Raw genomic sequence first — 15,287 nt, 5'->3', positions numbered from 1 at the left:
TCAAACACATTATGGCCCTCTGAACATTTAGGTGAATATCTACCCAGTACAAGTCCTACCATGCTGTTGACATAAGCCTGCTCATCCTTGCTGTGGATGGAGACAAGCGTGGCCTTCTCGGCCCAGCAGCGGTGCATGGCTGTGTGGACATCCACAATGTCTGTGTCATTGTAGTAGTAGCACATGTTGTTGTTCTTCCTCCAGCCGGGGTTACTGCCACAATCTGGTGCTGTAGAAACAGGAAATAGTGACCACAGCCAAGTTTCTCAACAGGAAGTGCGGGATTCGTTTACCTGGTAGTGGCGGTGGGGGCACCGGAGGCAGAATGGGGTTTTTTCCTTTGGTAATCATGCATATCCAATCTTGGTGAGCATCGCAGTTGAGATCATTCCACCAGGAGTAAGTCCCATTGGTGGAGCTCACCATCTCCACGCACTCCTCACGGCCCTCGTGGTTGTTGGGCTCGCCGGGACCCCAGTTGGTGTGCGAGAGCGCTGAACCATCACTCCAGGAATAGCCTAACAGTGTGAGATGTTAACTGGATTCAAACCAAAGACAGGATCTCCTTCTTTCTTTTCTTAATTTATTTCTGACATGCATACTATGTTACATTATTCTTTCTCACATATACACTTACTATATATATATATACATGCACACACACAACACCTCATTACTACACATGTCTGAAAAGGAGCAGGAAGAAGCAAAGCTTATTAAATCCTACCCTTTCTCCACGCCATAGCAGTTACCATTTCAATATGTGATTTTTTTTCCACACATATAATCACAGAATCTTACATAAGACAAAACAACAAAAGAAGAGTGGGAACATCGGACACCCCAGCAAAACCCCAGGACATTGCTGAAGCACACCACAAACCCCGCCAGTCAACCCACCTGGCCCCGACCCCCCTAGCCCCTGAGTGCACCCACTGAGTGCCCAGCTCACCTCCTTGTGTGGGGTTGTGCCTGAGGCCAATCCACTTGCTGCTAGCTTTGCTGTAAAGGGACAGGAACTCCTCCTCCTCCTGACTGTGGATGCTGACCAGGTTGGCACCTCTGGACACGCAGTCTTCATGTGCGGCCCCCCAGCTCTTCTTGTGATGCCATTCCACATTGTGAAAGAGCTGCAAGATATCAGCCGCAGGAGTTGAGGGTTCACGCCCGTGAACAAACTGGAACTAGATCCTACCTTGTAGCAGCTCCTCAGCTGAGGCAGGGAGGTCCAGCTTTCAGCGCAGCCCTGTGCAGGAGGAGGGGTGGGAGGCTTGGTGGGCGGCGTGATGTCAGGCCTGGGTTTCTCGCAGATGAATGCAAATTTCTCTGAGCACTCCTTGTCATCCCAGAAGCCGCCAACTTGTCCCGTTGTCATAGCGACGCAGGTACCGTCCCTGTTATCTGGAGACATTTGAGTGTCAACTGATATGTGGCTGTGTTTATGCTACAAGGATTGATACTCTACCTGGCTGGTTTCTGTCCCAGTGAGTGAACGTGAGTGGGGAGCCGTTGTCCCAGATATAATTCACCCCTCCACCCGTTCCTGCTTTTGCTCGTAGGCCAATCCACCACAAACCTGTCTTCCCAGACAGCACCACTGTGAAATGTGCTTGTTCGTATCTGCGATGATACACAGCAAACTCTATTTCAATAACACATATACGGCGCTAGATCAGACCTGGCCGTCTGTTTTTTATGACATTTTTAGCATGCAGTAAAAATGCCTGTTCAAACTGAACCAATCACATGTCTCCGATGTGCAGCAAAAAGCCATCCTGCTCGGTACAGAAAGCCTTGGCGTCCGACCAGCTCCTGCCCGTCTCCTCCATCCAGTAGCAGGCGTAGCCGTAAGCATCCCAGCCCTAACGCACGTCAAACAGGTGAGCCATAACCTCCTCAGAATTGACAGGTTTTCCCGTCCTACCTGAGGACATCCATACACGGTGGGCTTCACAGACGGAAGTGGGTAATGCGCTTTGGGCGTTTTACATGTGAAGCTATTGAGTTCTGTGCAGGACACGTCGTTCCATCTGCCAGTCTGGTGTAACATCTCCACACAGTCCTCGTTGAAACCGTCATGGTTGTTGGGTTCTCCTGGAGCCCAGTATGTGAAGGTGACCATGTGGTGGTCTGACCATACAAACATGCCGGATACGACCAGATCATTTAATCCAGTCCACATGTCATTGGTAGCTGCGGGAACAAAGCTCTGGCTCGGTTAATACATGTGATGATACTAATGGTGGTAATAGTAGTAATAGTTGGGAGTCATACCGTAGTACAGGTAACTTTCCAGCCAACTCTGCTCTGTCATAGAACGAATGGACACAAGTTCAGCACCAAGGCTCCTGCAGGTGTCTTGAGCATCAAACCATGTCTTTTTGTCTTCGAAAGGTTTGTAGCAGAACTCCCCAAACTCATACCAGTCAGGTCCTGAGCATCTGAGCTCTGTCGAAGAGATCCCATGTCAGCGATAACGTTGCCATAGTTACGATTCTTAGACATACTCACCTCCATCTGAAAATGTGTAAGACACAGCGTAGTCGCCATCAAATCTGCACGTATTAAAATGGTTAGAATCCCAGCCTCTCAAATGAATTGGCAGTGAAAAGTCAGCCACTCACTGCCTTGAGGTGATGCCATTCCTGGTAGATCCAGCGTAGAAGTTCTGTCCTGGAGCTTTCAGCAAAGTACAATCTCCTCCAACCTCATTCAGAATGACGCCGGCATGGATGGCAGCTGCACAGATGTTAGAGTCCTGTTCGAGGACAAATGAAAAGTCACCTATAAGAACTTAACTGTGCTGAGGCAGGTGATAAATTTGCATACCGCACGATACACTGATGTCCCGTAGACCCTGTAGCTGGATTTTGCACAACCAGCCGGACAGTGGACCCTAAAGATCACGAGTGGCGTCAGTGTGGACGGTACTAGAAACATTGTCACTAGAAACATTGTGTCTCGTCTCACTTACGTCATTTGATCATTGGCAAAGTTGAAGTTAGGCTTGTTGGCACAGGTCACCGCATCTGTTGGACATTAGTTTCAAATAATAACAAATCCTTTTATATTAGCATTTAGACCAACTAAAAGTCAGTTCTGCTTACAGTCAGGCTTGCATCCTAAGACGTCAAAACGAAGACCAGCCTGACCGCTGAACTCCAGCGGCAGGATGCGGACGTACTGAGCGGATACAGGCGTACCCAGCAGCTGTGTGTCGGCGGTGTTGCTGTCGGTCGACCCGGGCAAAAACTAGAAATAAACAACAATCTGATATATGAGTATGTGAGGTAGACCTCTCTCAGGTTGGAATCCAGAACACTGATCATTTGTCTCCTTACCTCCCCGTCGGCGGTGTAGTCGGTCCAGGTTCTCCCGTCCAAACTGTGCTGCATCTTAAATTTGGTGACCCAATAGTCACTGAAGGGGCACCCTTGTATCACGATCCCTGTCACTTTTTTTGTCTGGCCGAGGTTCACCTGGATCCAGCTGCCGGTGGCTGGAGAGTGCAGACATTTCCATCAGTCAAGAACCAATCAACTGTCACGGCGTATCGAAGACGATGCCTGATAGTGATAGTCAAGCTTGTTCATACGATTTCCCAAAGGCCTCCAGCAGGAGTTCCCATTCAGTCGAGCTTTGTCGGGGGTGTAACTGCCCATAGAAGAAGAAGCTGAAAGCTGGGAGTCTGTGATGTTCTTGTCCTCAACGCCCAATCCGTGAAGACACACTGATGACAGACAAAAGACGTGTGAAGGCCGTCCATCCACATTTATTCCTAAGGAACTTGTGGAGACACCTTTCTGTTCGCAGCTGTAGACTATCTCAAGGTACTTAGAGATGGAGGGACATGGGTCCTCCTCTATGTGAGCATATGCAAAGCAGAAGGGTCGGTTGTCACATGCTTTCCTGAAATAAGGAAGTATGCCTTCCACCGTGCAGCTCCCTGATGGTCGGTAAATAAGAGTCCCATGAGCAAAGGGCCAATGAAATAAGCAAACCATCGGTAGTAGAAGACCACACCATCTGATCCTTCTAAATGTGGACAGATGTCACCACTCTTGCGTCCAAAGAAAGCTGACTGGATGTTGATGACGCTTTCCTGCGGACAGTGAAGGACAGCGGACGACTCCTGGCACACGATCGCCGTCATGAAACCTGCAAGAAAATGTATCTTTTCATTTTGTCCAAGCTCCATCTAAAGGTGACTCACCATCATGAGGTGGAGGAGGTTCTGGTGTCTTTCCTGCAACCCAGAATCGAACCAGACGTCAAAGCGCTATGAGCAAATATGGCAAATGAAGTAGACGACCACAGCTCACCTCTCCTCTCACAGATATACCCTCTTTTGTGCTCGCAGTTGTCGTCATTCCAGTATCCGTTGTTAACGAGTATGGACAGACAGTCTTCCCCAAAGTAGTCGTCAGGGTTACCTAAGCGCCGATAAGAACGTAAACATCTCAATGTTTCTTCAATGTAACCTCAGAACACGACAGAAGCTTGAGATGAACCTGCATTCCAGTGTATGTATCTGAACGGGGATCCGTCAGTCCACTCCCAGCCGCCTTCAGTGATGGAGTCATGGGCGCCCATCCACAGGGAGATCCCAGTCGGGGTCAGCTGCACCACACCTGGAAAGGAGTTAAAAGGAGTTACTAAGGTCAACTGATTCCTATTCTGCATTGGAAAAAAACTATAATGGCGTCATTCAAAGTGAGATGATTGAGGCAAAAGGCAGGCAACAGGGTTAGCATTTGGTTAGCACTTAGCGCTCCTTAGGGCTGTGGTGGTTGGTGCTTGATTCATCGTTGGTGCTACCTAGTGTTATGTTTTAGTATCTTTAGTATTTTGTATCAATATCAGTAAAACACCAGCAAAATTCCTTACATGGAACCTATGCAAATTAGATGTTACTGGTACTGTTTTTTTTTGTTTTTGGGTTTTTTTTCCAAGGTGAAATTTGTTTATTTTGCCCTCCCAAAAAAGAGAAAAATATTATTATGACTATGAACTTTGGTCGTTGCTATTTAACTATTTAACATTTGGGCTTCTTGTATACTTTTATCATAACTTTTTCCGTACACTAAATTTCCAAAAATGACAACTTTGATTGTTTTTAATAATATAACATTTTTAATTTTTTTTAATATTTCAATCCTATGCATATTTTGTCTTCATAATTTTGTCATTGTTGTAAAATGACATCACAAAAATATATTAATATTTTGACTTAATTCTTGGAAGATTACTGCTTTTTTTCTGTTGTTTTGGAGGGACGGGTCTTATTTGTTGCCAGAAATGGCCCCTAGGCCGCCCTTTGGACACCCTTACCTGCTGGACACAATACCGTGTATCACACTTTCCCATGCAATACAGCTTTCTCCCACTTTTGTAACCGTTATCCTATGTGTGGGGTTGCACGGCGGTGGGTTTTCTCCGGGTACTCCGGTTTCCTCCCACATTCCAAAAACATGCTAGGTTAATTGGCGACTCCAAATTGTCCATAGGTATGAATGTGAGTGTGAATGGTTGTTTGTCTATACATATGTGCCCTGTGATTGGCTGGCCAACAGTCCAGGGTGTACCCCGCCTCTCGCCCTTAACAGCTGGGATAGGCTCCAGACAAAGCGGTAGAAAATGAATGAATGAATGAACCTTGGTCATCCATTCATAACGTCAGATGAAAATTGAATGCATTTTCTCATAACAAATAATGTTAATTCAATCACTTATAATTGTTTTGCATGAAAAATTTGAAAAAAAAAATTAATGGAACTACAATGGAACCTTGGTTCCTGCCATTAACTTCTTATAGAAATTCATGCATAAATGCATGCATGTGTCTATTTATTATTTTTTTAGTTGCTGGTACTGTTGAGTTGAGCGTGTGTGAACAATCTGGCACAATTGAAGAACTCTCTTCTAATAAGATCTTTGTGAGAATTCTTCAAGACTCGGACCAAAAGCTGCACCTTGGATGAAGGCTTGCTCAAAGGGATCGGTGATGCTGACGAGGTCTCCACCCTGGTTGACGCAGTCGGCTCGCGCCTCGGCCCAGGTCCTCATGGACAGGTAGTTGAATAGGTAGCAGAAGTCGTTAAAGGGGTCGGCCATCCACGAGCCACATTTCTCATTCCACCCTGCAGCGAACACACCAGTTTACTGTATGCTGCAGGTATTCTATACGAGGAGATGTTTACTAGAGTGTGAGGTCCACCTGGTCCTGATGTGGGTGGCTGTGGAGGAGGTCCTTGTCCCTTGGCTGTAGGGATACAGGAGGGCGGAAATGCACACTGGAAGAGGCATGCCTTAATATTCAACATAAAATACAATCATGAAGACCTCGGACCTTTCTTGCAGATGAACTCCTTGGTGGAAGTGCAGAAGTCATCATTGAGTTTTCCAGCTTCTGAGTGGGTCGGCCCTCGCAGTTGAGCGCAGTCCTCGTTGTTCTGCCAGTTGTCCGGCTGATTTGGGGCCCATGGGAGGAGATCCTGGGTGTCGGATTGAAATGTTTTTAGTTCCTATCTAGCCTTTGTCTTTGTGTATAATAGCTTAACAGCATTGCTGGATTTCTTGCTCCAAATGTACCCTTTGCTTCACTTACTGGAGGTGTCCCGTCGGTGTAAACAAACTGGCTTTCCACTTTAATGTCGTTGAGTCCCACCCAAGCGTGTCCCGGCATGTGAGCTTCAGGAAAAAGGACAAAAGTGTTAGCTGATTAATGTTATCGAACATAGCTGGAGTTACATTGCTAATTATGGCAAAGCTAGCTCCTTGTTTTTATTTATATATATATATCGTATTTTCTGGACTGTAAGTCACTCCGGAGTAATGGTAATGGTTTAATTTCATTTGAACATGCATCATATTACAATTGAATGCATCACATAATCAGTTCACAGTTCCACATGTCCAAAAGGAGTAGGAAGAAGCAAAGCTTATTAAATCCTACCCCTCCATCTGGTACTTTTACAATCAGTAACTGTTACATTTGTTCACTTCCTGCTTTCCATAATACAGTTTAAGGTTTTTTTTGTTTGGTTTTGTTTTTTTAATAATGCACCTGTTACCTGAGTACATAATGGGTACCATAACTGTCATTTGTCATTGTAAATGTATTGTTTCTTGAATTGGCTCATCGTTGTGCATTGTTTGAGGGTCTTACTCAATCCATTCCATAGTTTGATTCCACATACTGAAATGCTATGGCTTTTTAACATAGTCCTAGCATATAAGTGTTTCAAATGTAGTTCTTCCCTGAGATCATATTTCTCCTCTCTTGTAAAGAAGTATTGGATGACTTTTTTAGCTAATTGGTTATTTTTAAGCCTTATGCATTATTTTAGCTGTTTGAAGATTAACGATATCAGCAAGTTGAAGTATTTGTGATTTTAGAAATAAGGGGTTAGTATGTTCTCTGTAGGCGGCATTATGAATTATCCTTACTGACCTTTTTTGCAGTACATATTAGCGAGTGAAGATTACTTTTATAGTTATTACCCCATATTTCCACACAATAAGTAAGATATGGTAGAACCAGAGAGCAATAAAGAGTGTGGAGTGAGTTCTGATTGAGAACAAATTTTGCTTTGTTCAATACTGAAATATTTCTGGCCACCTTATGTTGTATATTTGTCGCACAAGGTCAAAAACGCATAATTCGGTAGAAAAAAAACATACATAGGTCGCACTGGAGTATAAGTCGCAATTTTTGCAGGTAATTTATTTTAATAAAAGAATAGAGAACAGGCTGAATAGATGTAAGATATGCTAACACAATGCTTATTCAGCTACACAAAAAATAAACATGAACAGAAAAGGTGTCCAGTGTTTATGTAACATAAACAGTTTTTTTCATTTATAAGTCGCTCTGGAGTATAAGTCGCAGGAACAGCCAACCTATGGAAAAAAAAGTGCGACTTGTAGTCGTGAAAATACGGTACTTTATATTGACATACATTTGAAGGTTACTTCTTGTTGTACTAGTTAAACGTAAAAAGCTTTAAAAAAATAATAATAATTTGTCTTCTCTCACCAATTAAGAAGCTGAGTTCGTCCTCAGAGTGGAAGCTGACCAGGTGACCTTGCCCGGCAACACAGTGAGCCTCAGCGTCATGCCACGTTTTCACCAGATCACCCTCGAAATGATAGCAGAAATCCCCATACAACAAATAGCCAGGGTCGCAGTGGGACGCTAAAACAGGAAAGACTCCTTTTTATTATTCTGTCATACGATACTAAGCCTCCGTTAGCCTACTCACTTGGCGCTGGAGTGGGTTTAGGGTTTTGTCCTCCTGTCATCTCACAAATATAACCTAGCTTCTTGAAGCAGGTGCTTGTTTCCCATTTGCCCTCATAGTTTCCTTATATGGAAATCAAACATACATTGTGTTATCATGCAATGACGTGTCATGATTGGCTTTTTAAGTTTCTTACCTGTGAAGATTTGTCCACAGTCCCACATGTTTGCAGTGTTTCTGGGCCAGCCGGGTCCATAGTTTGTAAAGTTAAGTTCCGTTTTATCCACCCATCGGAATGTACCATCCTGGTCCTTATCTGGAAAGGCAATAGTGTTGAAATATTACCGTATTTTCTGGACTATAAGTCACACTTTTTTTCATAGGTTGGCTGTTCCTGCGACTTATACTCCAGAGCGACTTATAAATGAAAAAAGTGTTTATGTTACATAAACACTGGACACCTTTTCTGTTCATGTTTATTTTTTGTGTAGCTGAATAAGCATTGTGTTAGCATATCTTACACCTATTCAGCCTGTTCTCTATTCTTTTATTGTTAGAACTTGCCTTCCAAGAGGACGTAATGTCTGTTTTGGTCAAGTAGTTTGGAAAATAAATTACCCGCAAAAAATGCAACTTATACTCCAGTGTGACTTATGTATTTTTTATATATTTCTACTTGGTTCTCATATTCCATAACTTTTTACACAACCGGATTTTTTAAAACTTTTCTAAAAATATTTTTTTTTTTATATTTTTTTAATTTTGTATTGTTCTGTAATATTTGAACTCCGTGCTCCAGAAACGATTACATTATTTTTTTAGGTTTTAGGTTTTTTTTGCTAATATTTTGACTTTATTGTCATAAAATTACATCTGTTTTTGTCATATCCTACTATTTCAACCTGAAATAGCACAATAACACAATCCCGCAATCAGATAATGAAATGTATGACGATGTCACGTGTACTTGTTGGACGCCAGCCATTGTTTCAACACAACAGGGCAGACGTGCCCACTATTCTGTTTTTCAGCCACAAAAAAGTCGACTTTTTTTTTTCTCCCAAACTCTGTTTCCTGATCCTCATTTTGGTCGAAGCCAACAGCCTACCCGATAAGCCGATCCAGATGTCGGGAATGTCCACTTGGTGAAAGTCTGGAAGTCTTCCATTGATGAAGAATTGTTCCTCTTTGCTGCCGTGAACAGAACATCAGCATTAGTTCAACTGTGTGGAAAAACAGTGTCTTATAGCGCATAAAATATGGTGGTGGTATATTGGTATAAGTGCTATATTGGTATATTGGTATAAGTGGTATAAGTGGTATATTGGTATAAGTGGTATATTGGTATAAGTGGTAAATTGGTATAAGTGGTATATTGGTATATTGGTATAAGTGGTATATTGGTATAAGTGGTATAAGTGGTATATTGGTATAAGTGGTATATTGGTATAATTGGTATATTGGTATAAGTGGTATATTGGTATAAGTGGTATTGCAATAAAATAGATTTCTTAGCTGCTCAACAGTTTTCCTGATGTACCTGTTGTTGTACCAGACATTTTTTATCCACTAAGACTGTGTCACCAGGTGTGTGTGTGTGTGTGTGTGTGTGTGTGTGTGTGAGTGACAGGAAGAAAAGCTCAGACTTGCTTAGGGAGAAGTTTACTGCGACCTGTTGGTTTGCATGTATAAATCTGTATGAGCAATACAAGATGACTCGATTATTGATTTTATTTGGGTGTCATTCCATGTTTTGATTGCGATGTTGACATAAACATACGCTATAACTGCAAACTCAGCACATGCTCCCTAAATGTGTCGAAATAGCGGTATCGTTATAAGAACTTGATATGGATAGCTTGGAATCGGCCTACCTCAGGGGTCAGCAACCCGTGGCTCCAGAGCCGCATGTGGCTCTTCAGCTTCTTTTGTTGTGGCTCCCTTTGCAATGCTTGAATATTTTCTTACACCCAAGTGGGGAAAATGCACGTCTTTTGTAATGAGTTTTAAAAAATACAACTTTGTGTGAGACCATGAATGCATCCTGACTGAGTTGGTTGCTATTCATGGTAAACATGAAGGAAAATAAGTAATACTTTCCCAGAGCTATTTGACAATTCTAAAAAATAAATTAGAGATCATTTAAAAACAGCAGCATGGGAACTTGTTTGCGCCAGAGTAAACAAATCAGGTAAGTTTACAGTAGTTTACACATCCATTTATGTAAGTTTATCTCCAATACTAGCAAGAGTACTCCAACTTGTCTTTTCTTATCTGAACTACTTTGATACCCCCAAATTCCCTCCAATGTTGTTTTAAACATACATACATGTTTTGCAGATTCAGACTATTTTTCTTCAAAAAAAATTCTTCTAAAATGGCTCTTTTCACAGTAAAGGTTGCCGACCCCTGGCCTACCTGTTTATGATGAGTAGGTGTGCCGCCACATTGGAGCACTGGATGAAGGCCTCGTGCCAAGTGGTCAGAAGGTTGGCGTTGCTAACCAGCCAGTAGCAGCTGCCGGCGAAGGTCAGCCAGCCGGGGGGGCAGAGGGCTTGCGAAGAGAACCACAAAGGAATCACGTCATTGCTGTTTTCCCATAAGATCATCCCGATTCCGCCCAGCTTACTGTTCACGGGCCGTTTACACATGTAGGGACGCTCGTATCGGCATATGTGAGACCTCCATTTGCCAAATTGGTCAGATGGATCTTTGATGATGGCTGCACAAGAGCCGACCTGGGTGTCGCTGTTGGGGGAAGGCACATTTGAACGTTATTTCAGCCACACGGCGACGCCACTTTGGGCTTACTTACATTGTGGGTTGGTTTGGCGCCCAGTTTGTGTAAGCCACTGGGAGAGCATCCGACCAGTTCATGTGGCTGCTCCCCACTTCAACATGACATGAGATCTTGTTGCATTTCTGAGGAGACAAACATAGTAAAAATAGTCAAATGTTCCTTGCAATAGCAGAGCTCTTCTGTAATCGCACCAAATTAGAGAGTCCGATCCAGAGGTCAAACCGGGATGCATCCAGTGTCCCTGTGATGTACTGCTCCTCCGCTTCTGAAGTGATGGAGACCAGGTCCGCCCCTTCTTGGATGCAGTCGTGACGGGCCGCCGTCCAGCTTTTTGTGGTTTGGGCCTTCAGTTTGTAGCAGCTGGAACCGTACTGCCTCCACCCGTTGCTCAAGTCGCACTGCGGGGCTGGATTGACTGAAGAGGAGGGCACACAATTTCTAGCGTCGGGATCTAACGTGACCTTGGGGGCTCATGTGTCAAATGATAGACTTCAGAAATGATCGTTGTTTGGACTCAGATAAGGAAGCATTGGAGAGCTGCTGCTGGTCCAGATGCCTCCTGGACGCCTCCTTGGGGGAGGAGTTCAGGGTAAATCCAACCAGTAAGGGGCCTCAGGGAAGACCTAAGTCTCTCTCAAGTGGCCTGGGAATGACCAGAAAACCGCTGGGAGGAGCCGGACGAACCAGCCTTGCATAGGGAGGTTCTTCTCAGGCTGTTTCCCAAGTGACCCAACCTCCGATAAGCGGAGACGAGGAGTAACTCCACTTAGGATCAGAGCTGCCGGATAGAAACAATGTCATACGGACTTACGATTAGGATGCTTGCAGATGTACTTCCTGTGGACGTCACAGTTCTCGTCGTTCCAGTGACCTGAGCTGGATCCAACCACCTGACCGCAGTCCTCGCCTGGGTCATCACCCCAGTTATCTGGCTGGCCTGGCATCCAGTATCTGCAACAATCCAGTCTATGTCTTTCCGTTCTTTCATTCTTGGAATGTTTTTCTGCCAAACTTAGAAGTAGTACTACAAAAACAAACAAACATACGATAAGTATTGTATGAAAGGACTCCCGTCCGTCCACTCCCACACGCCCTCCGTGATGTCATCAGTCAGGCCGATCCAGAAGATCTCCATGCCGATTTGCGTCCTCACCCACACCTAGAAGAAATGTCCTGTGATGTTGAAATGACATTTCGAGAATAAAAACACTTTCTTATCCTCACCCTCTCGTGGATGTCCTGAATGCTCATCAGGTTGCTGTTCTGCGACAAACAATACGCGTTTGCATCCCACCACGACTTTGTGTCCTCGGAAAAAAAATAACAGTTGTGGTCGTTCTCCCTCCAGCCCGCCTGACACTGACTCTGTCCTGAGAGCACAACACGATCATTCACAGTTAGGCTTAAAGAAATCACCCTAGTGGTTGTTTGTAGGAACTGCATACAAACTTTTGTAATGGTAATGGTTTAATTTCATTTGAACATGCATCAGATTACAATTGAATGCATCACATAATCAGTTCACAGTTCCACATGTCCAAAAGGAGTAGGAAGAAGCAAAGCTTATTAAATCCTACCCCTCCATCTGGTTCTTTTACAATTAGTAACTGTTACATTTGTTCACTTCCTGCTTTCCTAATATAGTTTTAATTTTTTTTGTATATTTTATTTTATTTTATTGTCTTCCTCATATAATAATTTTTTTAATTAATTTTTATTATTATTATTTTTTTTATTTTTTGTCACATACCGAAGCACGAGGTGATATGAGCATCCAATGACATAATGGGTACCATAGTAAGTGTCAATATAGTGATATATATAGCACATCATGACTGGTTCAAGACTCTTCATCCTTGTATTTAGCAAACATCAACTGCTTGTATTGTTTCTTGAATTGGCTCATCGTTGTGCATTGTTTGAGGGTCTTACTCAATCCATTCCATAGTTTGATTCCACATACTGAAATGCTATGGCTCATTGAGCTTTGAACTTTTTATTACTGTGTTTGCACTAAAACTGGGAAAGCCTTTTTTAATCTTGTTGTGCCTGGTGTAATGGCAATAGAGGGATTCTATTCTTTTTAAAAGTATTATGACTATGAACTTTGGTCAGTGCTATTTAACTATTTAACATTTGGACTTTTTGTATGCTTTTAACATAACTACCGCACACTAAATTTCCAAAAATGACAACTTTGATTGTTTTTAATAATATAACATTCCGGGGAAAAAAAATCTTTAATAGTTCAACCCTATGCATCTTTTTTTCTTCGTGATATTGTGTCATTATTGTTGTAAAATTACGTTACAAAAATATCTTAATATTTTGACACCCTTTGGACACCCCTACCTGCTAGACACAATACCGTGTATCTCACTTTCCCATGCAATACAGCTTTCTCCCACTTTTGTAAGCGTTATCCTATGTGTGAAAGTTTCATAGTTTTTGTTGGTAAAATAGTTGCGCAACAGAAAAAAAAGCATCTTCCAACCATAAAAGTCTCATGACATTTCCTCAGTCCAGCAAAAACTTGGAGGAAGGACTGAATGGCCTTACATATTAGTTAATGTTTGACCCAAACACTTTAGAATCACATGTCCATCGTTCAATAACTTGCTAAAATCGACCTGAAGTGCATCCGTCTGGAAAACAAGTCCCCGCATCCGTATATCTCTCTTCTTGGTGCATTAAAATGTTCAGAAGAGGAAAAAGATGTAAGTTTATAAGAAAAAAGTAATAAAGACATGAGAAAAAAAGTAATACATTTATGTGAAAAAAAATCATAGATGTACTATTTCGTATTAAAATTGATTTATGAGAAAAAAAATCTTAAAACGTCAGAGAAAAATCGCAAATTTACAAAAATGTAGTAAATGTATGAGAAAAAAAGTTATACATTTAAGAGAAAAAACGTCATCATTCACAAGAAAAGGTCATAACTTTATGAGAAAAAAATGTTACATGTGCAAGTTAGTATTAAAATAAATTAATGTGAATAAAAATAAAAAAAGAAAAAAAGCCATACATTTATAAGCAAAAAGTAGTAAATGCATGAGAAAAAAAAATTCTAAATTTAAGAGAAAAGTGTCATATTTCAGAAGAAAAAAAGTTGTACATTTATGAGAAAAAAAATCTTAAAACATCAGACAAAAATTGCAAATTTACAAAAAAAAATTAGTAAATGTATGAGAAAAAAAGTTATAAATTTAAGAGAAAAACATGATCATTCACAAGAAAAGGTCATAGCTTTATGAGAAAAAATGTTACATGTGCAAGTTAGTATTAAAATAAATTAATGTGAATAAAAATAAAAGAAAAAAAGCCATACATTTATAAGCAAAAAGTAGTAAATGCATGAGAAAAAAAAAATCAAAATTTAAGAGAAAAGTGTCATATTTCAGAAGAAAAAAAGTTGTACATTTATGAGAAAAAAAATCTTAAAACACCAGACAAAAAAATTGCAAATTTACAAAAAAAATTAGTAAATGTATGAGAAAAAAAGTTATAAATTTAAGAGAAAAACATGATCATTCACAAGAAAAGGTCATAGCTTTATGAGGAAAAATGTTACATGTGCAAGTTAGTATTAAAATAAATTAATGTGAATAAAAATAAAAAAAAAGAAAAAAAGCCATACATTTATAAGCAAAAAGTAGTAAATGCATGAGGAAAAAATTCTAAATTTGAGATAAAAGTCATAATTCAGAAGAAAAAAAGTTGTACATTTATGAGAAAAAAAAACGTACATGTACAATTTAGGATTAAAATAAATTTAAGTGAAAAAGTCGTAAATTCAGGGAAAAAAAAAGTTGTAAATTGACATTTGACTCAGACCGTTTTTCAGTGGTTCACGTTTTATTTTGCTGTCACTGGAAGTTCACAATGGTGTGCCACAATGATCCATTCTTGGAACAGTACTGTTTTGTTGCCCCTCAGTTAAATTCTTGACAAGCACAACCTTTTCTTTCATTTTTATGCCGACAACCTCCAATTGTATTCCATTTTTAACGACAATGGAGTCATCAAGACAGGGCTCTCACATATTTGTTCTAAATTCAAATGAGTCCAAAACTGAATGTGTTGTATTTGGATCCAATTTGCACACTGGTGCTGCCCCCGAACTGTTAATCTGTGGTTAATAATCTGGGTTCTTTGGTTCTGAAAGCAGACTCACCACAAGCAACGAGCGCGGCAAAGCTGAGCAGCTGCACAAGCAGTGTTCTTCTTTGTCTTCTCTTCAT

At 41.4% G+C, this 15,287-nt stretch overlaps 1 protein-coding gene across 1 annotated transcript in view; it reads right to left on the bottom strand.

The window, feature by feature from the left end:
• Positions 1-15,287, bottom strand: part of LOC131104421 (uncharacterized) — a 19,769-nt gene extending 4,482 nt beyond the window's left edge. Inside the window, exons 1-36 of the mRNA XM_078794331.1 lie at positions 15,221-15,287; positions 12,268-12,413; positions 12,090-12,202; positions 11,855-11,994; positions 11,235-11,458; positions 11,059-11,165; positions 10,873-10,991; positions 10,662-10,797; positions 9,352-9,434; positions 8,440-8,559; positions 8,265-8,366; positions 8,039-8,197; positions 6,608-6,690; positions 6,350-6,494; positions 6,218-6,262; positions 5,973-6,140; positions 4,512-4,631; positions 4,323-4,433; positions 4,214-4,246; positions 4,027-4,158; positions 3,800-3,952; positions 3,596-3,730; positions 3,342-3,499; positions 3,108-3,252; positions 2,975-3,029; positions 2,830-2,896; positions 2,625-2,758; positions 2,512-2,555; positions 2,275-2,448; positions 1,925-2,193; positions 1,747-1,862; positions 1,466-1,620; positions 1,196-1,401; positions 953-1,130; positions 294-518; positions 60-229 (exon numbers count right to left, since the gene is read on the bottom strand). Of these exons, the coding sequence (XP_078650457.1) occupies positions 60-229; positions 294-518; positions 953-1,130; positions 1,196-1,401; positions 1,466-1,620; positions 1,747-1,862; positions 1,925-2,193; positions 2,275-2,448; positions 2,512-2,555; positions 2,625-2,758; positions 2,830-2,896; positions 2,975-3,029; positions 3,108-3,252; positions 3,342-3,499; positions 3,596-3,730; positions 3,800-3,952; positions 4,027-4,158; positions 4,214-4,246; positions 4,323-4,433; positions 4,512-4,631; positions 5,973-6,140; positions 6,218-6,262; positions 6,350-6,494; positions 6,608-6,690; positions 8,039-8,197; positions 8,265-8,366; positions 8,440-8,559; positions 9,352-9,434; positions 10,662-10,797; positions 10,873-10,991; positions 11,059-11,165; positions 11,235-11,458; positions 11,855-11,994; positions 12,090-12,202; positions 12,268-12,413; positions 15,221-15,287 (4,737 nt within the window). The remainder of the gene's footprint in view (positions 1-59; positions 230-293; positions 519-952; positions 1,131-1,195; positions 1,402-1,465; positions 1,621-1,746; positions 1,863-1,924; positions 2,194-2,274; positions 2,449-2,511; positions 2,556-2,624; positions 2,759-2,829; positions 2,897-2,974; positions 3,030-3,107; positions 3,253-3,341; positions 3,500-3,595; positions 3,731-3,799; positions 3,953-4,026; positions 4,159-4,213; positions 4,247-4,322; positions 4,434-4,511; positions 4,632-5,972; positions 6,141-6,217; positions 6,263-6,349; positions 6,495-6,607; positions 6,691-8,038; positions 8,198-8,264; positions 8,367-8,439; positions 8,560-9,351; positions 9,435-10,661; positions 10,798-10,872; positions 10,992-11,058; positions 11,166-11,234; positions 11,459-11,854; positions 11,995-12,089; positions 12,203-12,267; positions 12,414-15,220) is intronic.

This window comes from Doryrhamphus excisus, linkage group LG10 (assembly GCF_037039965.1).
Source record: "Doryrhamphus excisus strain RoL-2023G ecotype Guam linkage group LG10, RoL_Dexc_Guam_v1.1, whole genome shotgun sequence".
In the NCBI taxonomy this organism is placed as follows: Eukaryota; Metazoa; Chordata; class Actinopteri; order Syngnathiformes; family Syngnathidae; genus Doryrhamphus; species Doryrhamphus excisus.
Note: the sequence above shows the minus strand (reverse complement) of the source record. Positions and strands in the feature narration are given on the sequence as shown.